General features: G+C 36.7%; 1 protein-coding gene across 2 annotated transcripts in view; it reads left to right on the top strand.

Annotated features, from left to right (window-relative positions):
* GRID1 (glutamate ionotropic receptor delta type subunit 1) overlaps positions 1–24,756 on the top strand; it is a 602,942-nt gene that overhangs the window by 439,621 nt on the left and 138,565 nt on the right. For both annotated transcript variants that reach the window (XM_048944232.1, XM_048944231.1), the window contains exons 9-12: positions 19,300–19,401; positions 20,821–21,018; positions 23,222–23,546; positions 24,265–24,403. In XM_048944232.1, the coding sequence (XP_048800189.1) occupies positions 19,300–19,401; positions 20,821–21,018; positions 23,222–23,546; positions 24,265–24,403 (764 nt within the window). The remainder of the gene's footprint in view (positions 1–19,299; positions 19,402–20,820; positions 21,019–23,221; positions 23,547–24,264; positions 24,404–24,756) is intronic.

Genomic DNA, 24,756 nt, shown 5'->3' on the forward strand with positions numbered 1-24,756 from the left:
ATGTGATTCCTAACCTTAAGTCATTGGTTAAAGTGAAAATAGAAGTAAATGAAAACCAGCCTGGAAGTTTTGGATGAGGCATCTGTCTCTATGAGGCCTATTGAGTCACTTGCAGTCCTTGGGCTTGCAGTGTTTATGGGCTTCAAAAACAAGAACAGTGGTAGAAAGATCTTTTTCTTCTTTTCATTATTATATTCCTCAGTTTAGAAAAATGAAATAAAAAATCTTGCATGCTGCTACTTAAAACGTTCCAGAAAAGAATATTTTGTACATCCGACATTCTCCAACAAATATTTCTTTCATAGCTCTGTCCAGAGTAAGAGAAGATGATACTTTTTTTAATCTGCTTTTTTGCTTTAAGCAAAATCATAAGGGCTGATTAGTTTGTGCAGGTGTGAGTACGTTCCACTTCAGCATTGCCAGGCTTTTTTCTTCAGCCACAGAGACTAGAGAGTTCCTCTCTAAAATTAGAGATGTGATGGTCATATATGACTCCAGCATCTGCAGACTTCAGAGCTCTTAATCAGATTTATTGGCAACATTGCTGTTAATATTCACAACCTAATTTATAAACCCACTAACTTTATCGTAATACATGAGCTGAATGACCGCCAGTACTTGACGCCAAATCTATAGTCTTCAGTCTTATTTTGCTACATTACGTTGGCCAATTAAAAGAAAATGGTAGGCTTTCTGAACAAATTCCTGTTTTACCTATAAGATAGCAGGCAAGTGGTGTGTAGATTTGCACAAACTGCCCAAAATGTGTTCAGCCGTGACTTTCTATTCAGTTCCAATATTATACAGTATTAAGTGCCCGTCATCCTAACAAACACTCAGGTTTCCTTGGAATCTCACCTGCAGAAGCTCAGTTTCCAACATTTTCAGTTGTACAAATGAACCTCGCTGTTGTTTAAAAGGACTAAGCTTTGATACCTCAGGGAGCCAAATAAATCATGGATACTGAACAAAAACTTTTAATGCACTATTCAGAAAAATCGCACCAATAAAAAAAATCAACTGTTGTTGTAGCTGGTTGGCAGGTTTTCATTGGAATGAATTTCCAATGGAGATATTTGATGAGGAAAGCAATTATTGTAATGGAAAAAAAATAAAAATAAAAAGCAGAAAGAACCCAGTTTTGAACTGTTTTAATAATGAACTGTCTTCCATTATAGGTCACGTTTTCTCATGCAATCCTGAGGGACTGCAGGGCTTTGCAGAAATTTATTTTGTTGTGCTTTAGCTCATAATGTGCTTTAGCTACTGATCCATAGGAAGTAATTAAGGACTAGGATTGCAATGAATAGAAAACAATAGGAAAATGTGTTTTAATACTGGAATAGGTGAGATTTGCAAAGGATTTTTCTGAGAATAACACTTTGTCAGGATATTTTGTTTGAATTGATGCTGTCTAGTGTTTTGATGCTGTCCAACTTAGATTTCTCAGCTCCACATCTCATTTCAGGGGAAAATCAACCTTTATTTCTCCTTCAAGAGTAGTTCCAGTTTTTGCTCAACCCTAATCCTCATTCAACCCAATTTTCATTGAAAACTTACCTAAATTAGCATGATATTTCATGGATTGTTTCTTGAGAGGTGAACAATCTTGTAGAGGAAAGGTGTTACCTACATGGTAGATTTGGTTCTACAGCAGCTGTATTTTCAGAGGAGTAATAGAAGGAAAAGGCATCAATAGTGGATATGGTGAAGTATTTTTGCTGGGTTTCTGTTGCCATACAAGAGGTCCGGTGCAGCACAGGTAACTCATTACTCTGGGAGCGTTCTAATTCAGGAGCACTTCACTACTGAACAACCTATAAGAAGGGAAGCTGTAGTAAAGAGTGCATTTGTGATCTTGGTTATTATAAATTACATTCTTTGATATCTCATTTAGAACTGGGAAATAAAATTATGTTAGAAGGCTCAGAGGATTAATTCTTCCTGAACAATAGGCTGTCACTGATCACTCTGTAAAGTAATTATGCCAAATTTAATTATAAAACAAGCACAATGTATGATAGTCATAGCGTGCCCAAAAGAGAGTTTGAAAAAGTGCCTCACAAGCATATGGACCAGCTCTGGGAGCACAGTGGCAAATTAGGCATGTTGAAATTGAGTACAACTTAATATCAGGCTTAGTTAATTAAAGGTTTAGGGCTGTGTGGAGTGGGTTCTGCCTGGCACACTTTGCTTTTTGATATGATCAGCATAATGGAACAACCTAACTTTTCCCTCACTGTTTTATAGATTCTGTCAAGACTCCTTAGAGCTTGCAGTATCGTTAATGTATTTATATGGATATGTATTTATATGGGGGGTAGGAGGTAAAGCCAGCATTAATCAAGTGGTTGCAAGTTGCTCTTTCAGTATTATCAATCCTTGTTGTGTTTTCCCCCATAAAAACCTAAGGCTCTTACTTTACCGTTTCAGGATTCTCTCCTCATCCAACTCCGTGTTGGATTTGGGCTAATTGTAGAAATAACATTAATTAGAACATACAGAGCTGGCAGGCTCAATCAAATTTAAATTGTCATTAAGGTGCTTGGTGAGAACCTTTTACAGAGGAACACAAAAGCTGTGTGAGACATACATAAACAAAATGAATATAATAATGAAAACAAGAATAAGATGCAAGTTGGGAAAATTGTTCCATAGCTGGAATGACATGGTACAGTGAGCCCAAGCTGAAGTTTGTAGTGCATTTGTGTTTATGTTGTTTCAGGGCAAATATCTAGGGAGAAAGCTAACAAGATCTGGAATGTGGGCATCAGGAGTAATGAAGTATGAGTGGTGGTAATGAGAGGTATATACACCTGTGGTTCGTATTGAAGCACAGGATATTCTCTAAAAAGCAATAAAGGTGTTTTGGGATCATAGGTCAGAAGTAGTGGAATGAGTGCGGTTCTGCAGAGATTTCCAGGTTTGCACTCACAGCAGGGGTCAATTTAGCTTTACGTTTCAATGCAAAAAGTTAAAAATAGACATTCGTGAAGACTAGGAAAGCTAGTCCAATCTAATCTGTCTTCTTTTCCCTTACTTCTTTTGCGTCTTTGTATATACAAACGTCTCTATGTTATATAGGAAATATGCCAAAAGTATGAATCTGGTTAGTCTTTCTAATAGTAGCTACAAACAACTGAGTTACAGTGAATAAATTCCAGTATATGTAGGGGTTGGTGCCAGAACATACCTGCATTTTCACTCTCCCCTTCTTCACTATCCTAAAATACTGCAGTTGAGAATTGTTCTTCAGTAGAACTAGTGAAGCTATTTAAATAAAAAACATGAGACAGTTGTCTTCTGTTTTCCTCCACTGCAGAACATTCTGTTTTCCAGGCCACCTTTGCAGGAGTGTGGTATTTACAAGGAAGGTGTTTAAAAAGAAATGTTAATTACTCTGTGTTTGGTTATTTTGCTTCACAGTGCGATATAAATATTCACCTGAAGCACATTAATATGCAGCTTTCTTTAGTAATTTGCATCATCATTGATATGTTTTCAGATCCTAAACCATACCTGCCATAGATGGGAAGAATATCAGTTTGTTTTATTGAAGAATATTGAATGAGAAATCCGGCATGAATTGTAAGGTCAGCAGTTTTCACAGCATCCACTAGGTGACATGTCTATGAAGAAATGTGTGTTGATGTGGTTGGCTGCTTATCAGGACAGCAGTGATGTGCAGGTGACTGGCACTGTCTGATGCGATTGCTCATCTTTTAGCTTTGTGAGACTCCTTAACCAAAAGTTTGTGACATATTCATATGCAGCCCATTATGGAAATAAGCCTAGTGCTCTTTGAGAGTTTCTATGCATACATGCAGCCTCTACAATGTTGCCAATCCAATGAAAACTGAAGTCCTGGTGAAAGTTACTGAGATCAGATTTATTCATACTAACAGCGAAATTCTATTTGTTGAGAGGTCCAGTATTCTTTCCCCTAGGTAATGTGGTACCAATTCAAGCCCTGGAGAATTTGGTAGAAATAAAATAGAGTGAAATTTCTCAAGGGAAAAGCAGTTAGCTTGTTTAAAACTCTGTGAAAATGAATTGAGAATATGGAGATTAAAAACAAAACAAAACACATATTTGGTATGTTGGCCTCCAGCACGACAGTGATATTTAGTGCTGGAAGGCAATTTAAACTTAGCTGTGTTTTAGCAGCATTCTTACTAGTGGAAACTGCACACGCTTCATTATATACAAATACACATCTACATGTGTCATATGTAGACATGTATGATACATGTACATAATGCCAACTGCATGTTTCCTTAAGGGGAGATGAAAAGGTGTTGTTTATAACAACCCTAGGTGAATATGGGGAGGGATATATTTTTAAAGGAGATCATAGTTTATTCAGTTAAGACTTGGATGCCTGTGATACTGTGCAGGGTGAAGGTGAAGTTCTCTGCTTGGCAGAGCTGTATGTAATCAGAATCTCCCTTTTGAAGGACCAGAAGAGACTTGTCACTTCGGGGATGCTGTGCCTGTGACCTGGATACTCAGTCCAGCTGGGCAGCCAGGTTTTTCAGCATGTTTTGGATGAGAAACATTGAAATCTTTTTCCCTTCCTGCACTCCAAGAGTGAGTGTTTTTGCAGGTACCAGCCTGACAGCCCTCAGTATGGGAGTCTTCCTTGTGCCTCTGAGCAGTGAACAGACGTGTCTGTCATGGTCTGACCTGTCAGTTCTGGAAGGACCTCAGCTGTCAGCTTCTCCATCCTTGACAGTGTCCATTTTGTATGCTCATGTGAGCACAGGTTGTCAGCTAACTATGACCTTGGGAACGCTATTCAGCAGCATTGTATTAGCATCATCTGGGTGGATATGGTGTTGGGATTTGTCACCTGATATTCATACATCAGCCCCAGTAGTTGCTGCATTTTGAAATCTTTCAGCTAGTAGTGTTTTAGCTGCTCAATGCAGGCCCTTCTAGCTCCGTAGCAGGCAAATTTCCACTCAAGTATAATGAGCCACTAAGTTGATGGACAGCCAGCAGATTGTAGGGCCTTTCAACCATTAGTGCTTGTCCTAAGCCTGTTCCAAAGCATCTGGGAATGTTGTACCATGGAGATGTGGACAACAGCTGATAATTATTAACACACTGTTAATTTTGTTTCTTTTTCATCTGATTTGTGAGCAAGTTCCACAGCCTTTAGAAATTCAGGGTTCTGCAAGGGAATTCTGTGTGATACAAAAAAATCCATGTTGGTGGAATGTATGTAGAAGCGTGGTGTGCTTTATGCAGACAGAGAAGCAATCTACAGAGATGCTGGAATTTAAGCAACTGCTGCCAATTACCCTTAGTTTTATGAGGAAATGCCAACATCCAAATACCAGCAAACTATTTTACACTGAGCCAAGTGAAAGGAAGGAGGTCATTGTTAGCTCATAGCTTTCAGCGTTGTGTACAATACCTTTTGCTTAGTCAAGGAAAAGGTTTTAGGGAGAGTTCCCAACTAATTCAATGGAGTGTTTTATCACCTTTTTCTTCTGAAGCTTCTTTTCCCGAGGAGCATTACATAATTCTGCATTTTATTGTGGATATAGTAGTAAGAATTCATTTTCAATTTTCTAAGTATATCTTATCTAAATACATTCAGTTTCTATTGGCAAGTGACATTTGCTCTCCTCTTGCCTTGTTCAGCTGTGTCTGCATTTTAGTAATGAAATGCAGGTTAAAGAAAAAGCAGGTTTTTGAGGCAGCTCTTTTCAGTTCATTTTAGAGTAAAGATTTCTGCATCACAACCCTGGTTTTCCAATTTTTATGGGATGATTTTGGCCACCCTTTATTGTTAGTTTTTTTTGTGTGTGTGTGTGTTTCCCCCATACTCCTATGTAAAATGTATCTGGAAGAACAGAGGAAGAAAAAGTGACTGGGAGCTGCCTCTGTATGAGCAGACTACAGAGGCTGTAACTCCTTATCTCAGGAAATAGATTAAGAATGGGAGCGTGGCTAGGTGTTTATGAAATGAAAAGATGAAAAGACAAAATGGGAACAAGTATTCATTTTTTTCTCTTAGTAGAATCTAGAGGATGCTTAATAAAATGAACAGACAGACAGCTTACAATGAATGTGAAGGTACATTTTCATACACTGTATACTTATGGTTTTAAGTTCATTGCTGCAGAATGTGTGGAAGGGAGTTTAAATGGACTCAGAAGACCTTAGGAAAATGAATGTCTGATAGGTCTGTTGAGGTAATAGTCTTTATATTGCATTAAGGAAGGATTTCTCACACTTAGAATTTCATGAGAGAGAATACTGATATTTTCCTTAAATGTATAAATGACTGGATAACAATCACCATAGCAACGAAAAGAATATCAGGTTAAAGCAGTAAGGAAGGGTTTTAACAAATGTAATGCATGTAGTTTTTTCCCCTTCAAATACATTTGCAGTAGCTCTTTGTCATATTTCTGCATCCGTATTTCATAGCTTTGCACATTTCACCCCCAGTGCTGCATACCAGCATCCTGCTGCTTGTTGCTGCAAAGATCCTTGCCTCACAGTGGCAAAGAGCCATTTGCACTGTGGGAAGAGATCATCTACAGTGGTCAGCTTGCACCTGGCCTGGGGGTGTTCCAAGAGTGTTGCTGCCTTGTCCCTATGGGCAGCCTTGGGCAGTGTGGCCTTTAGGCCAGGGCAGAGTCCAGCTGGCACAGAGAGTTGGGGCTGCTGCTGCCTGCAGCTTTCAGTGAGGATGAGGGTAAAGCATAAATAGTTTCTTCTTTCAATTAGTTTTGACCAATCAAAATGTTTTTCTCAACAATTTGCAACATCATAAATCAAAGCATCGAATGTAATATTAAATAAGCTTTGGAGTAGTTGCAAAAAGTTATTGAGTCCTTGTGAACACAATGTAGAGCTTTCCTAATAAATCTTCTTAGAGATTGGTGTGTTTGTTATTTTTTTTAAGCTATGATAGGGAATCTGAAAGGCAAGTCTTTAAGCAATACAGATAGTACAGGCTGGCTTTCTTACATACTGTTATTTCTTACCTTTGATTGTAATAAACATATTCTTTCTAGAGATGAAGGTTTTTGGGTATCTGTTACCTAGTGGAGCTGAGGAAAGGTACATATTACTATAATCTTTCTTACATATCTTATGTGCACAGTCTGTTGTTGCATAAAATTGCTCAGAAGTTCTGGACTTCCAGCTAAAAAGTCTGCCAAGCATTTTGAAGTGGGGAAAAATAAAGGACAACAAAAGCTTTGTGAGCAAAATATTTGTGAGTACTAACATTAGAAAAATATTTTCCAGGGATACCATAGTTTCTTTTTGGAGAGTAATCAAATATCAGCTGAGTATTTACAGACTTTGTGAGTCTGTAAATACTCACAACAGTACTTACAGACCTTGTGAGTACTTAGCAAGTGCTGTATAGATTTTATAAATTATGCTATCTGTGGATGCAGTGTTTGTATATTGTTTGTTCATTTTCTTTGTGACTGAGTTGATTTCCTTTGCTTCACAAAACCTGCTTTATATATGTAACAAAACCAATGGAAGATAATGTTTTTGAAAGCATTCTGAATAGAGCTTGATGTAAATGAAAACCATTAAAAGTACATAATAATAGAAAAGAAAATTCATACATTACTTAAGGCTATCTTTTTTTTTTTTTTTCTTTCTTCTGTTTCTTGTTACCAAGCATGAAGTTACATCTTTTTCTGTAGTTAATGTCTTTGTTTTTTAGGAGGTAAATGCCTGTGAACTGTGAAAGCCATTCTGTATCATGTTCTGTGAGGAGCAAGGAAAGAGAGACATGTAGAAAAGATCAAAATAAAGGAAGGTCCAGTAAAAACCTAACTCTTTAGTTTAATACAAGAATTTTCAGTACTCTATGGATAGTGGTCTAGATTGCGCTACCTATAACCAGAGCAGGTCAAAATTCGCTTAAACTGTTTGCCAGGGCAACTTTAGCACTTACATTGTTTAACTGCATCTCCAGAGAAGTCTAACTTTTCTAGAAAAAATGTCCTAGAACATTGCTTTTTAAATGCTTTCTTTTCTTTTCTTTTTTTTTTTTTTGAAAATCCATCTGTGATTTTGACTTCTCTGTGTCAAGAATTTAAAATTTGTTGTGTAAATTATGTTTATAAATCCACGCCTTTTAAATGAAAATATGAATAGGATAAATTTCTTCTAGAACACTGTCCCTTATGATCTCAGAGCTGCCACCAAAATTTCATTCTGTGGTTAGATAATATCATGGGTAGTAAAATGATATAAGAAATATATACAAATTTAATGGAAAATGTTGGTGAATCTCAAACTTTTTAATTGAAAATTTTTGTTAAAAATAATTTTTCAAGAAAAAATATTCCTGAAGTTGTAGAGCTTTTGAAAAGCACTTGGAGTTAAAGAAAGGAGCATTTTTTAATACACAGTTGACAAGCCAGCTCACCAGGTCATATAATAAATTGGCTGAACTTTTCTTTCATCCTGAGATGACTCAGAACCATCAACCAGAATCAGAAAGTGAATTCATGATGGCCAAGCTTCTGTAGCTGGTAGAATCATACCATGATCTCTTTATCGTTTGACAAAAGGCTATGAAAAGTTTGACTGTTCAAACTGCCCAAATCTAGGTGTCCTTTAAAGGGGTAGTCGAATTCAAAAGCACTCTACTCAGATAATATCCAAAAACCCAACAATGAACTGCAAAAACAGCAGATATTTTGACATTCCCAACTGTAGTGTATCAATTAAGTGCATAAATGTGGAGCTCACATGTAGAACGACTGCAAATGATATCAAGCTCTGATGGTTTTCCAGCAAATGCATCATCTCTTGCTCTCCCTGTTCAGTAAAAATTTCAGTGAATCACTAAGGCTGGATATTACACTGCAGAGAACAGGAGAACATATATAACATAAATTGTTCTGTTACATCCAAATTTGCGGTGTATTTTTTTTGTTTGTTTATGAAACAGTCTACTGTGGTCACTGTTGCATAGATGAGGGTAGTTCTGCTCTCAAAAGCTGGTAACCTCCAACCAAAAATCATTTGGAGGCTTTGAAAAGAGTCCACAAGTAATTAGTAATAGCATAAGGAATTGGTTCTGGTTTGTCCAAAACCAGCTACTCTCGAACACCCTGACGTTTCTTTCAGCATTTAACATTTGACAACAGTGTTTAGAGTATCTTTGGACTCCAGCGCTCACCGTCTCTCATTTGACAGCAGTTTTGTTTGTTTTTTAAACTGCAAGAGGAAGATGAGGTGATTGGTTTGTCTTTCAAATAGTCAAGCCAGTGGCAAGATGATCCTGCTGTTAAGCAAGTCACTTTTAACATCTGTTGTGGCCTTTATACATCTATTAGTCTAACTTTTATGATTACTTACCAATGTTAATTTTAGAGGCATGGTTGTTGATATCAATTGGTAATTAGCAGTGCCTCTGGGAAGCACCTGATTCAGCAGTATCTTAGGCACTCACAATTAGTTTATTAAACCCTTAAAAAAGTTGTGATGCTACACACATCTTGTGCTATAACAGTGCTACCATCTGATTCAACAACAACATCGCTATGTTATTGAGTACTGTTATACCCGGAAACCCAGAGGAGCAGGAAGAGTGCAGATGAACAGGGGTGGAGGTTATCTGCATGCTTTGCAGGAGAAAAGCAGTAGGATCCTAGAAGAAAATAGTTCCTGTTCATTTTCAACATATCTTTCCCTGCATTTTGATTTTGTGCATGGGAAATGAAATGCAGACATTTGGGGACAGAGTGGTACTTGCTGGCACTCTGGACAGGTGCTATCAATGGATAATATTCTTATTGTTATCATCACTGTTATGATTGCTTCGTTTAATGCTACATCTTTTCCAATACCTGTGTTGCTGCAGTGTCCCCCTACTCATTTCTTCTATTTACTATCATCACCATGTTGTCACTGTTCCTTCAAATACTACTATTAATTGAAGCAATTCCCTCTACCAGAGTTGAAGATAGTTTATTTATAGTTCTATATAATGCAAACCGTGAAGTTAGATTTATCTTCTCATTGTCTGTCAGCTCCTTTTTTCCACTTCCTGCAGGTCTGCTGTCCTGTACAATTCTGTTCAGATTTGGTGCAGAAGAATGTAGATGTTTCTCTGTGTTACATAAATGATCAAATATGCTCACTAGCTGTCAGATCATGGGAAGAGGACCAATGCCGAATTGGTATCATTGCTCTTTCAGTGACTTCCTGGCTCAACAGTGTCTCATTCTGCCTATTAATGGAGCAAGATCTGATTTTGGCAGAAAGATAATATTAATAATTTATCTTTTACCATGACATTAAATTTGATGTACAGGGAACATAAAATATAAAGTATGTGATTCTGAACCATTCCAAGGGATTATGAGAAGTCTTTTACTGGGTCAATAAAAGCTGTAGATTTACAGACAACTACTACTTCAATTCTGCATGAAACTCCTCAGTCACTGTTCTGCAAATAGCTACTGTATACACAAATACGTTTACATCTTAGTTTCCTTAATATCAGTAGCGTAAGGCATTATGAGCCTAATCTTCATTTATGTAATAGAGCTCTGTTAGGTATAAAGTAGTTGGCTTTTAATAACGTGGCCATTTCATTAAACTAAACTGAGCTATGGCTCATAAAAATATAAAGGGAACCACTGCCTTTCACTTCCGAATATTTTATATTCTCTGGTATGAAGAACCATAAAAATGGTGCAACAAGGTACTGCTGAGTTATGCCAGGTAAGGTCAAAGTTGTTGATTGCAATGCATAGCTGAATTTGTAGATAAATACTTTCACTCAAGCTTCTAGAGAATTAAGAATATTAATGCTGAAATGCCTCTACCAAAGCCTCTGACTGTGTAGTCATTGGTGTTCCTAAAATACCTTCCCAGTTCTAGGTTAGGTGTTGTAGTCTTTCCCTCTTGGTTTTCCATCTCTCTTAAGCATCACTTACTGTAAATGACATAGACTTCTTATTCTAGACTCTAACTGCTCTCTGGTTAATAGTGATTTAATGCTGTATTTGATATTGCATGTGAAAAAAAATGTGTTTCTGATTCTAATTTGTGTTTTTAATGTAATTTTCTTCTCATTTGGTTTAAGCCCTTTGAATTACTTTAGAATTGTCAGCTTGTTATTATGCAGCTTCTTACTGGAGTGTATTTTGTTCACACAATTGGAGATTTGTGTTCTCTTAAATCTTAAATAAGAAAGCCATGGGACAATCCATGTAGGTGGTGATTCAGTTAACGCATCTCTCTTAATTGTGAACCTGTTCCCTTACGTGGTTTGAAGGGCATTATGCTGCTGCAAGGGCAGCCTTCATGTGGCATCGCACTCCCAGACATTTGCTGTTTGTCTTGCAGTGCTTCTCAGAAGCACTCGTATGTCTGTTTCCTTACACGTGTCAGTTCAAGTCAATTGCTCTTTCCTATTCAAATCCCTCCTTCAGTGTTCTTGAGCTTTCTTTGTTTTCTGTTCTAGTCTATGCTCAATTTACTTTATATAAGAGAAACTCTCAGGCTTCTGTGGTATTATGTACATTTGCTAAGCTGAAGTACATCTGTAAGTAATTGTAAGGCTGGGGCCTCAAATAGCTCCTATGCACTTTTTTGCATAATTGCTCCCTATCTGCTTCATCGTTTCAGTAGCAGTGAATGATTTTTTTATTGGGTATGAGAATATTTGAGACTTTGAAAAATTTAGGGATTACGCCACTCTTCAAAAAGCATGAACGAATGCCTTTGTGAATAATAAAGATCTGGCCATGCTAGTATTTAAGATGGTGATCAATCCACTCACCTGAGTGTTGATAAATTGATGTGATCCCAGGCTAAATCTTGTACTATTGGACACAAATCAACTGGCTCTACACTTAAGTATATCCTCATAACTGTTGGCTGGGATCTGAATTCTCAGAATTCAGGTTCAGAATTCTATGAAATGTGGACTTGATTCAGATATCTCTGGTGAATTCAGCAACCACCAGGCTGTCAGGCTGCTCTTTGATTTTTTTCGTATATGTGCTTACTCATATCCATGATACACCAAAGGCTTCCCATGAAAAATTATTTTGTTGAAAGGGCAGAGCTTTCTGTGGGTGTGTGTGGGTGTTTTTTTGCCCGTTTCTCTTTTTGCAGTCTACATCAAGAATGAAAGAATGATTCCAGGAACTGGATCGGATTTCACATGAAAGAGCTTCTGTGTTTTATTTGAACTCAACAGCAGTAGTTGTGTTGTCTTATATGCAGTGTTGCTTCTAATTTTTCCAACTAATCATCATTAGCTTAGATATTTGCAGTTGCTTCTTTTACGCTTCTTATGCTGATCGTCCACCCCAGTAGTTGTCCCCTTCTCCCTTGATTTTCTTCCAGCATGCCCAAATTCTGTTTGGACAGATGCTCAATGCACTATTAAGATTGCATGTTTCTCTCAGCTATGTTGTGACTGCTCTCTGTGCAGCATATGCCACGAGACGCGTGGAGTCCCAAATCACACTTTTGCCACTGTGCTGTACTGCAAGCTTGTCATCCATTTGCAGCTCACTTTCACCCTGCAGAATTTTTTAACATCAATTGCCATTTTTTCAATAGATGAATCTCTGCTTCACATTTCTTTCTTTTTAAATAATGTTTACTTCAAGTCAAAGCAAAATGGATAGCGCTGTTTTGTTTCTAGATTTGTTCTGCTCCCATTTATTTTTACTTTCTCTTCTAGTCTGACATATTTACGGTGTTTTCCAGTTTTGAGATACTATTTGCATTTTAGAAAATTTGATTTTAGTAGTTTGCTATTTCTTGTTCCAGATCATTAATAAAGATATAAGATAAACAAATTATTAATACCAACTTACGCTAAGCTACCTCAAAACATTTCTAATCATCTTCATATATCGTTCTTTGTTGCTACTTAGAAGCTAATTTATAAATCATGTGATACTGTTCTTATTTCAGGGAATGAATTACAATTTTCTTAGCTGAGTTTTCGCAAGACTCTATATGAAACAGAACTGAAATCCACTTACAAGTTTGTCACATTTTCATTTCTGTTACCTATAATTTTTGCTTTCAAAAAAGCAAACAAATTTTTCCAGAATGCTGTATTCATCATAAGATACTACTGCCTAATGCTCATCTTCCTATTATTCTCTAGAGATGTTTTATTTTAATTTATATAGCACACTACACGTACAAAACACTGAAACTAGAATAAGCTGTGTTCTTCCAGAAGACCTTGGATTCTTAAAGGCCTATTAAAGCAGCAATGCACATCAGTGTGCTTCAGAGTTCCACAGAGAAAGCCAGGGTTCTTCAGTGGGATGGTCAGCCCTTTGCTAATCCTCTATTTTTTTTCTTTAAAGGGCTTACTGTCTCAGGATGGTCCTGTTTGCTGAAGTATTGGGAATGAGAGAAAGTAGCTTTCCATGATCTCCCTGCCATGCTCTGAACTTTTACTATGCAGCTACAATCCTTCTGTGGCCCTACAATGACAAATTGATTGTTCTGAGCGTTAAAAAGGGTGTGATAAAATTTTCATCCAAAAGACTGAGATTTTCTGTATTGCTTAAGTCTTGGTTTACAATCCTCTGCTTCATAATTTTGGTATGTTTTGGAATTCTCCATGGCTCTGTGGCTGTGAGTGTGCAGATATTCTCAGCATATCCCAAGTGCTTTCAGTCAATATATCCTTGTAGACCTGTGATGCAAGTTTTTGATTATGGATATTATCTTAGAATTAAACTCAAATATTTGGCTTAGATATTAGTTTTCCAGAAATACAGAAATGTCTATTGGATCTTTGGAAATGTCAGCAAATGAAGTAATTTTTCAAGAGCCCTAATATGCATCAACATTTTGAAGTACATATTATCCATATCTATATCTTAAAAAAAGTAAATAATTAAATCTTGTAGTAGTACATACAATTTCAGAGAGTTGTTTAATTTCCTTGTTTCTCAGTTTAGATACTTACGGTTTCTAATGTGCAATGATACCTCGATGACCAAATCTACTACTCCAAGTCTTCACAATAAGACATTTTGTGTGATTACAGAATTTGTCACAAACTGATTATTTTCTTATCTAATGTACATGCATTCTAACAATTTCACAATATGTTTAGAAGCAGGCTGTGTCTTTAGTATAAACAAATGCAGAATATCAAAAATAGAATAGAATAAGTATCTACACCTTGGTGACTTGCAGTTATTACACTTCAAAGAAGTTAGGGTTATGCTAGAACACAGAATACTTCCTTGAATCAGTTTGATTGCTGTTCTTGTCCAGGTTCTTATAGTTAATAATGCTTGTGCTTCAGAATAGAGATTTTTGAATATTCTTTATAATATGTAGCCGTTATAGAAAAGTGTTGTATCAGATTTTCTTGTAAGTATGAGTGTCAATACTTTTATATTTTCCTAATCCTACTTTATGTAATTACAGATCATACAAATACACAGTTCAAAAAGATGTTTAATTTTTCTTAGTTATGATTCCATATTTTACATGAAAAATTTTTGCAAGGCTACTCCAGTCATGGAGAAGGAAAAGATGTTCCAGGAAGTCCTGTCTGTTCCTTAGAAAGTTTGTTGTATACATCCTATTAATATCTTGCTGTGAATGATACTGAATGACAGCAAATCTCTAGATTACAGATACAGTGCATTTTACAAAACTCCTTGGATAAAATGTAAATATTTGTTCTACTTACTTTTTAAATTGAGTTTTTTTTTTTTCCTGTAGAATTGCAGCATAGGAGTGTCCAATTTATTCAGTTAACTTATTAGGCCACTGCCTTATTTTATTTGCCTGTAAACTTTAATTGTTTGTATTGATTTGGTATTTTTTTATTTCAATCGTTGTCTCTATTTGAAGTCTGCTTTTATAACATTAAATATATTTTTGTAAATTCTTAGTCAGAAGTTCCAATGTGCCAAATATATGAATGTGGTACAAGGACAACATATTTGATTTAAATTATGTTGAAGTTTAAGAAGATGTTGCCAGTGACTTGAAATCCATTTCAGTTCAACATTAATCTAAAAGCACTGCCATGTTGTGAGTGGCACCAATTAATTTATTTAATTTCATAGCCAGAATGGCTTTCATATAGACAGTATAATTTGGGTTGATAAAGGTGTCATTATCTGAGGGCGTGAGAACGGACTGCCTTGTTCTCTCTCTTCCATTTCTCTCTGTTAGAAGTTCTTGAGGTTTCGAGGCAGGGATTCCCAAGTCTCATTTGTTTGGATGGTGTACCCTTAGCTCCAAAGTCACCAGACAGAAGTTTTCAGTTTTTTGTGAAGGTAAAAGAGGCAGGCTCTGGTTTGATGCCCTTTCAGACACTACTGTAAATGTGCTTAAAAGAATTGTTTTATACTTCTTTTGGGAGTCACATTTTCCTTGAAAAGTAGAGGATGTCATACCTAAAATGGAGGTAGCTAGCAGTGACATGCAGTATTTATGCATTTATAAACAGCAACTACTGCATCATAAACTTGTACAATGTAAATGGTCTTACGCGCTATTGTGAGATAAACATTAAATATTCACTTTTTATGCTAATGCAAGTTTTCAGCTATATTTCCTACCAGTTTAGGATAAATTACATCTCCACTTATTTGGGCATTAGACAAATTTCCCATAGTCCAGTGGTTTGAGCACTCACAGCAGAGTTAGGAAAACTAAATTCAAGTTACTTTTCAAGGAGTATGTAATTATGGTGTAGTAGAGAAGCATGAAAATACACATTTTTCAGACAAACACCTACCTGTGTGACAAATCATATAGTTTTTCATCAGTTTCATCTCCTAAATGAGGAAGCACACAGGCTCTCAATCTAATTGATTACGATCAAAGGAGGTAGTAAATCTTGCAAATCTGTGTTAAATGCATGCAACTTTGCTTTATTTGAGCAAATGGATTGTCTGCCTCATTATGCTGATAAGGGTCTTCACGCTTCTGTGCAGTTGTTTCTGATATTGTCTGGTGTAAGTTTGCCATGCCATCTCAGTATGATTTCCCCTGGGGAACTAAGCTCAAGTAAGCGTTGGGCAGCCAGGTGCTGCATCATTAACAGTGTCATGAAACTCTGTTGTAGAAATTGGCTTATAATTTATCAGTGGAAACTCAGGATACCTGAAATTATATTTATGTCAGGTCTTCTTTGAAAGCCCTGACAGGTGTCAGTACTTTTCAGGAAAAAATCCCCCAGGTTCATGAGACACATGGATGACATCCTTTATCATTTTACATTCCCAGGTTTTCTGGCCATGCAGTTATTTCACTTTGGTGTTGAGGAAGCGTGTTTGGACCTATATATGGTTTTGGTTATGGTTTTGGAGGCTTGAACATAATGTTAAAATTTGGAATTTCTCTGTTTGTTTTTGTTGAAAACACAGTAAATATTGATAAAGATCAGAATCTTGTCTTGAGTCGGAATTTTCCAAGAAATTACACTTTTGACTGAAATTCGCCTTTATTTCTTCTGGTTTGTCTTTAGAGGGTGATTGACCTTCTGATGTATGGTTAGAACTGTAAGATTGCAGTTGTAAGAGCAATATGGCTCTTTCAGAAAGAGAAGTTAGATAGGTTTAAATTGAAAAGCTTTACTGAGGTAGTTGCTTTCAAATCCTAAACTCCTAAAACCCAGTAACTTGAGAGTCAAAGAACAAAACAAAACCAGAACACTCAGAGTGCCATTAAATGTACTTTCCAGACACCACTAATTTTTTAATTACATCCTGGAAGTGCTGACTTTGCAAGTAGTTTGTGATAATCAGATCTTAAAGTTGTGCAACTCCTACCAGCTGATGTTCTGTGACCTTTGGTTCCAGGTCCTGGTAGGAACGTGGTGCATATTTCTACTAAGAGTGAAACTCCAATGGTCTTAACAAATAATGGCAGTACTCATCATGTTTAACAGTGCTGGAAATTAGTTTCTCAGGCACTGAACTTGATAGGTCAGCTGTCACAAATTGGTATACATATCTGTAAATGCATCGGTGCCATAAATAAAATTCTGTCTGCAGTAAGTGGAAGCACAAATTGGCACACTTCTAAGTAAGTGAAATGTTCTGAAGCACAAAGATATTAAGGGGAAAAATCCCTAATGGAAAAGGATTTCCTCATGTTCCATCTATCAAATTTATCTGCATCATTTGCCTTTTAGAGACTGAAAAAATTGTTTTTCTGTACAGAACACCATGGAGTTCTGTACTGATACACTGTGAAATATGCTTCTCTTCCTTGCACCTATCTCTACTGCATAAAAAGAGAAAACTTTGGTTTCGAATGAAAGAAAAAGACTTAGAGTCTTGCAATAGTGTGTTTCCATTTCCTTTTAAGAATTCTTATTTTTAATACAAAATGCAAAATATAGGGTATTCAAATAGTTTGCCTAATACGAAGTCAAATATAGTTTATGAAGGGGAAAGGAACAACAGAAGAAATTGATGTCAGTCCACCTGTGCTGAAGTAATCAATTTATTTTATTTTCCATTCTTGAATAAGTAGTGATTGTCTATAGATTGTGTAAGCCATTTTTGCTGAAACTTTCTCTGTATCTTCACCATTATTGTATAGAACAGTCCAAGAAAGCTTAGGTAGTTCAACATTCTTTAATGATTTGAGAGAATATGTTTACCACATGCACTTAGATTGGTATTTGTTGAACCATACTGATTCTTTGCAGCTGGCAAATTGGTTAATTTTGTGTAGCAATAGAAAAAGCTAAGGAACTTATGAGGTCATATTTCAGAGCAAGCATCTGCATTTGAATTTAAGATATACAATGGCTATAAGTATCTACCGATATTGCGGAGTATTCATTATAACTCCAAACTTACATCACAGGGAAAGGTTTCAATCTGAGATACCTCAGCTTTCAGGCGTGTCATTAGGAAGTTTATTATTAGTCATTTATTCTCCTCTTCTATCCCTCAAGTCAGCTGGGTAAAAGGAGGTATAACTTTAGTTCTTTTCTTACCTGTGTCTCAACTGGAATATTTAGAGACTATAGAGTAATTGTATAATAAATTATAATAAATATACCTCTGTGGTAGAATGACAGCTGAGTCACCACTGATTGTCCTGTTCTTTTCTAGTTCCCTGTTTATCACTTCAGTGCAACAAAACAAAAAGAAAACTATACAGATCTCTCCTATCACAGTGTATTTGTTGGTTTGACTTTTGAGGCTTTAGGATATGACTAAAGTCATAGAAATAAATCGTGTAGGACATCTAGCCATAGGCAATTTCAGCAAAATAAGTTCTTTCCAAGTAGATTTTGACTTGCTACATGAAAATTAGCTTCTGGCAGGAAGAAGGCACATTTCACATATCTTGGACTAAGTTAAATATCTACAGGGCATGCCTTCAGCTAACAGCACTGCCTCCTATGTGAACATAGTATTGGTGTTTAAGAGTACAGCTGGATTTAAGAGTACCATGGATTCTTTTTTGAGTTAAAAGGTGTGTCTGATTTCTGCTGCCACTGAAGAGTGTATTCAGTTGAATAATGCAAGGGTCACTTAAGATTGACTGTTCTGTTGAACCTCTTTCCAGAAAAAGCACTAAAATTGATTTTAAGGTGCTAAATTTAATTGAAAAATAAAATATTTACGTGTAATGTTCTATGGAGGTATCATGAAAATACATGTCTTGCATATAGCAAATGCACATAGTACTTACAGAGGTTATCAAACATTTGATGATGGGAGCTTGAGAACTTGAGAGGCTGTCATTGTTTTACTGATGAGGTAGAAGTAGGGCAAGAAGAGAGAAAATAGAACTTAATATAGAATTTGAAGACAACCCAAAATAGAAGGCATTTTGCCTCCACAGAATCTGTGTCAAGATTTTATAACCACCAGTGAGCAAGAACGTCATGCAGCAGGAAAAGAGGTTGGTCTTTGATGAACTCTAGAAAATGATTTAAAAAGTAGGGGAGGATCTGATGTGAGAGAGGAGTATGGGATAGTGAGACTGTAGAGATAATCCTAAGGACTGTCAGGCAATATAAACTTACTGTGGCGGGAAAAGTCATATCATAGTAATCTAGATGAAGTAATATGACAAGTACTGCAGATAATAAAGCAGTTTTATTACAGACATTAATGAAAATACATTTACACAAAGGATTAGTTTCTGTTCTCTAAATCTCACCGATTCTGATTCTGCACTTAAAAAACTCACTTCTCTTATCCTGTACGTTAGTTCTGGATTCAATCAAGCAGCTGTTAAATGTTTATGTAAGTGCTGAAGGATTTCTGCCTACCAATGTTTCAGACTCACTGCACTTTCTTCTTCTAGTTGGCAACGTGGGACTCTGAAAAAGGACTGAATGGTAGCCTGCAAGAACGACGTCTGGGAAGTGATTTACAAGGACTGACACTCAAAGTGGTGACTGTCTTGGTATGATCCTATTTGAGTTCAGGAAACAAAATGCTCAAAATAAAAAGGTTGTGACTGAGTATTCTGGGCAATTCCTTCAGTATTTTTCCCTATCATTTTCAATTTTGTATTTTTGGATGATCAGTTACATAAGCAAGGAGCATAGATGATGGCCTTATGTTATTTTATGTGAATCTATGCACTGTCAGAGATGTACAGTATTGGCTTGTTTGCTTATGCTGTTTTTCTGCATTCAAGTTCATACTGCACACAGAACTGCCACAAGACCTGAGTACTCAGGGCTGCACTTCAGATATGCAGTTTCCAGCATTTCATGGATTTTTAAGATCAGGTGGGCCAATTACAATAATCTAATCTTGGCTTTTGTGCACTGCAGGCTATAAAATTTAATTGAGTGTTTCTTCCACCAAATTCATAACTTCTTGTTGATAAACTATGTCTTTGAAAAGAGTGGTATGCTGAGTGGTATACTGATACCAAGTGATAGCAGAGCTCCTATTAGTTGAATGCTAAATTACAGACAAATTAAGACAAGAATGCATTCCTGTCTAAAATATTATAGTTCTCGGATTGAAGAATGTGGCATCTTTGTGATTTTGTTTTTCTTCTTTTTAATCGTGGTGCAAATAGGAAGTAATGTGCGAGATCATTAAAGAAATCGCTCCAGCTTTCTTTCCACAGTCAGTTGATAGGCAAGGTTATGGTATAACATGCAGAGGAGGTTGTCAGTACCTCACCACAAATGCAGACAACTGCAGAGGATATACAGCCAACAGCCTCAGCATTGCCTCTCAGGAGAGCAGGTTCCCATTTCTGACAGAAAGTGTACCAAAAACTGCTGCATTCCTTGGTCTCAAAATATACTTCAATATAAAATATGCCAGCAAACAGCACCTCTGAAAGATCTTCCTATTTCATAATTTTAAATATTTAAAAAACCAACAATTTTAGCATCTGCTTCACTGTCTCCTGGATAAAAGATTACTCATTGTCTATCAAAGATTACTTTCTAAATCTGATATGATCTGAGTTGGAGAGCTGTAATGTTCCTAAGACTCATATGCTTAATACCTGTTTTCTAGGCAGTTAGTTGAAACATTAGTCAGTGAAGAGACAGGTATTCCAGAGAGCAATTCATCCTGCAGATGCCAGGAGGAAGTTAAGTTAAGATCCTCTGGGGTCTCTGCCTCTTCTCGTGAACTGTGTAAAATCGAGGACCATGGATGGGACAGCTCCTGAAGCAATGGTATCTGGCAGGAATGCCTGTGAGTGTCCCACCCAGCCTACAGATTTTGCCTCAGGATCTTCTGAAATCTGTGCTAAATTGTCCAGAATTAACTCAGAATAAAACTATTTTGATAAAAACATAAACTGAAAAAATTGTTTCAAGTATCAGCTGAGACAGTGTTTTGTTCTCAGGAAGAACCTTTTGTGATGGTGGCAGAAAACATACTTGGGCAACCAAAACGTTACAAAGGATTTTCCATTGATGTCCTGGATGCGCTGGCCAAGAATCTGGGCTTCAAATATGAGATATATCAAGTTCCTGATGGGAAATATGGACACCAGCTTCAGAATGGCTCCTGGAATGGCATGATTGGTGAACTTATTAACAAGGTACGTAGAGAAGAAGCTATATTTGGGGGAAAAATAGAAAAAAAACAACTCTGCACAGTAGGATGTCAAGACTCTGGAAAGGGATTGCTGAAATTCTCCCCTTCCTCCATTGCAAATTACAGGAGGTGGAATTGGGATCAAAGAGCTAGTACAGAACACTTCTGAGTTTTGGGTGTTTTGACTGTGGTCTAAACTATGTATTTTAAAACTATAGTAACTATCGAGTCTGTTGTTCTATTTACCTCCAACTATTATACTATATACATTATATACATTATATAAATGTAAGTCTGTTTATATAGATGCCAGTATAAAAAGAAAGCGATTTTCTGTGTGTGTGAATGAATAAGTACAGAAAGTATGTCTTTTTAACACATGAATATCCATGGAGTACTGGAACAGGCTGCCCAGGGAGGTTGTGGAGTCCCCTTCTCTGGAGATGTTCAAGACCTGCCTGGATGCCGACCTGTGCGACCTGCTGTAGGGAACCTGCTTTGGCAGGGGGGTTGGACTCGATGATCTCTGGAGGTCCCTTCCAACCCCTACAATTCTGTGATTCTGTGATTCTGTGAATTAACTTTTTTTTTTTTTTTTTGTCATTATGTATATGCTACACTGCTTCAAAGTATGACTTTCTTTGCGTCACTTTATGGCAGTGTGTTTCATAATGATCAACTGTTTGACTCCAAAGCAGGAGAAGTATCCCAAATAATATATGCTCTAAATAATTTTTTTAAGGACTAGAATTCTAAACTGAGTTTGAGATTATTCATTTATTTAAAATAAAGGGGAAAATATTTTCTTACTTAATTCAAGTCTTACAAGTCAAGAATAAATGAATTAAACTTCATTAAGTAAGTGGGAAAAGTCCAGGACAGTCAAATTAGAATGTATTTTGTTTGCATTCTCACCGTCTGACACATGACAAATGCTAATCAAGAAAAAAAATCAAAGGAGTTAATATTCTGTGTTACTGCCCTTTGTAGAAAAGATTACTCTTCTGCAGTGGAGTTGTTATTGGGAATAAAGGCTTTCTCGTTATCTAGTAAGTAGGTGTCTCAGTGTCTGGTAAGTAGATGTTTAGGAAGAAATAGAAGCAATTAAAGCACTATCAAATGTGTGTATGATAACGGAATAATCTTGGTGGCAGCTAGGAAAAGTAAAGGATTTTCGACTTATTTTGCATTGATGTAAGGTATTTGACTTTCAGTCTAGTAAGAAATCCTGTGAAAATTCTTCAGAAATTGCGTACTTTGAGGTAACAGTATTTATAGTGGTATTTCTGCTACTAGCTTTTCCACCAGCTCAAAAGGAGAATTCCTTAACCTAATATTTACTCTACTTTCCTAACAAAGCACAAAGATAGGAAACAGAAAGTTTTTTTTGGTTTGTTTTTTTGTTTTTTTGTTTTTTTGTAGAGAACTGTTTTGAGATGAAAAAATAGGCAAAATCTAATAGCAGCTCTTAAAAGCTTTGGGGATCTTATTTATTAAACACTTCTCTTTCATTGAATTTGCATAATCTTAAAGGTCCTTCTGTATATAAATCCTGCTCATTTTAAATATTGAGCTCAGAGCAGGAGCTGATTTGCTTTTGCACATTCTTACAGTTATTAATTTTTGCAAGCACTTTATTCATTGTAAAAAACAACAGTACCTCCACCCCGAGATGTCATATGAAATCCCTTCTTGAATACGGGAGGTTGCCAAGACTGCGGGGATAACAATGAACTGCAGCTCTTCACAACTTGCTACCAAGTGCACAAGCTAAATAAATTTTGTATGGAGGAGTAAGGAATTTTTTAAAGTAATCTTGTGGTGATAATAGAGTAAAAGGAGCATTGATACAACTGTGAGGTCTGTGTGGATGATGTTTCATTTTTACTTCTTGCAGTGCACTGAGTTAATATGGTTTCAAGTTTTAGACATTGTTTTGAAAATGAGTGAGACGTAAAGGTTAAATAAAAGGCACACATTCCAGACACTTCTTGTTCTGCAGTGCTTTGGCAATTTACATTTCACTTTTCTGCTTTAAACCAATGCAATTAACATTTGAATGATGAAACTGATTTATTGCAAGTTGCCTTAAAATGTTAGGTTTTAGAAGTGCATGGAGCAGCTTGCTTTTTGAAAAACTCCTGAAAGGAGTATAGCAGAATTCATGGTTACTGAAGGAGATCTGACCTGTTGCCTTTGTCTCACAGAGAGCAGATCTAGCGATTTCTGCCATCACTATAACACCTGAACGAGAGAGCGTTGTGGACTTCAGCAAGCGGTACATGGACTATTCAGTGGGGATCTTGATCAAGAAGCCTGAAGAGAAAATCAACATCTTCTCTCTCTTTGCTCCTTTTGACTTTGCGGTGTGGGCTTGTATTGCTGCTGCCATCCCTATAGTTGGTGTCCTGATATTTGTCTTGAACCGGATCCAGGCAGTCAGGGCGCAGAATGCCTCCCAGTCAAGCCCCTCTGCCTCCTCCACCCTGCACAGTGCCATCTGGGTTGTGTACGGCGCTTTTGTTCAGCAAGGTATTCAGTCTGATAGATCTTCAGAAGTGTTCTGCCTTGGATAGAGCATTTCATGACATGTTAGTCTTGACCAGAATGTTCTCAAGATGAAAGAGAAGTTTTATATAAGGAGGTAATATGTTTTGTTAGCCGAAAGAATGGGAGAATAGTTGAGCTTTAGGGTGTGTGTTCTACTTCTCTATTTCTCAGAAGGTCTGATAAAACGAATCTCAACAGACTTCTCCACTTTGTGAAAATGATTATTTGGTAAATAAACCGCAGAGCTGCTTGATGTGACATTACAATGCCACTCAGCAACTGGCAGCTTTTCTAATTATTTAAATCTGATTTTAGAAATTTGTGGTTTTTGAACTCGTTAGACAGTTTATCTTTCTGTCATTTAAAACCAATAGTAAGGTGTTCTGAACACTCTAATGATTTAATTTCTGCATATTAGTAGTACTTCAGCATAAAACTTTACTTATGTAGAATGTTATTTATGTTCTCTAGGTTTGATCCTGAATAATGCCTGAGGGAAACATTTTGAAATACCATTTTCTAGAAGAGTATCCAGGGCAAGATGTTGACTGTCTGTCTTAGTGGAAGTAGCTCTTAGCTCACAGAAAAAGGGTGGCCTGAAAGCACAAATGCAGATGGGTTACTTCAACGAAGTTGAACACAGTAGGACATACAGGGTAGAAGCTCCTGATGCACCTTTATTTTCCTTGTTTGCTTTCAGGGGGTGAATCTACTGTCAATTCTGTGGCTATGCGCATTGTGATGGGAAGCTGGTGGCTCTTCACCCTTATCGTGTGCTCATCCTACACAGCAAACTTAGCAGCATTTCTCACAGTATCGAGGATGGATAATCCTATAAGGTAAGAACCTCTTCTTAACATGAAGCTGGAAACCTGGATTTCACAGAAATGTATTATCCATTTGAGCAGTCATTCTTGCAAGAAGGAGATAGCTTTCTAATAAAATAATATTCCTCGTATTTGTGACTGCTTCTCTCTTCTACCCTCCCTGCTCTTCATTGACTCCAACATTCCCCAAGCAGTTTTGTTAGATGAATGGAGGGGACAATGGCATTTTAATTCTATGTTTTTCAAGAAGCAAGTCTTTCATGTTTCTTTGAATCTTTCTTAATTAGAGGTCCTAATGCTTCAGCTATCTATTTTTCTTCTTTTTTCAGAAGGAAGCTACTACCTCTAGGGAAGTATGTGTTATT

Source organism: Lagopus muta, chromosome 5 (genome assembly GCF_023343835.1).
Source record: "Lagopus muta isolate bLagMut1 chromosome 5, bLagMut1 primary, whole genome shotgun sequence".
NCBI lineage: Eukaryota > Metazoa > Chordata > Aves > Galliformes > Phasianidae > Lagopus > Lagopus muta.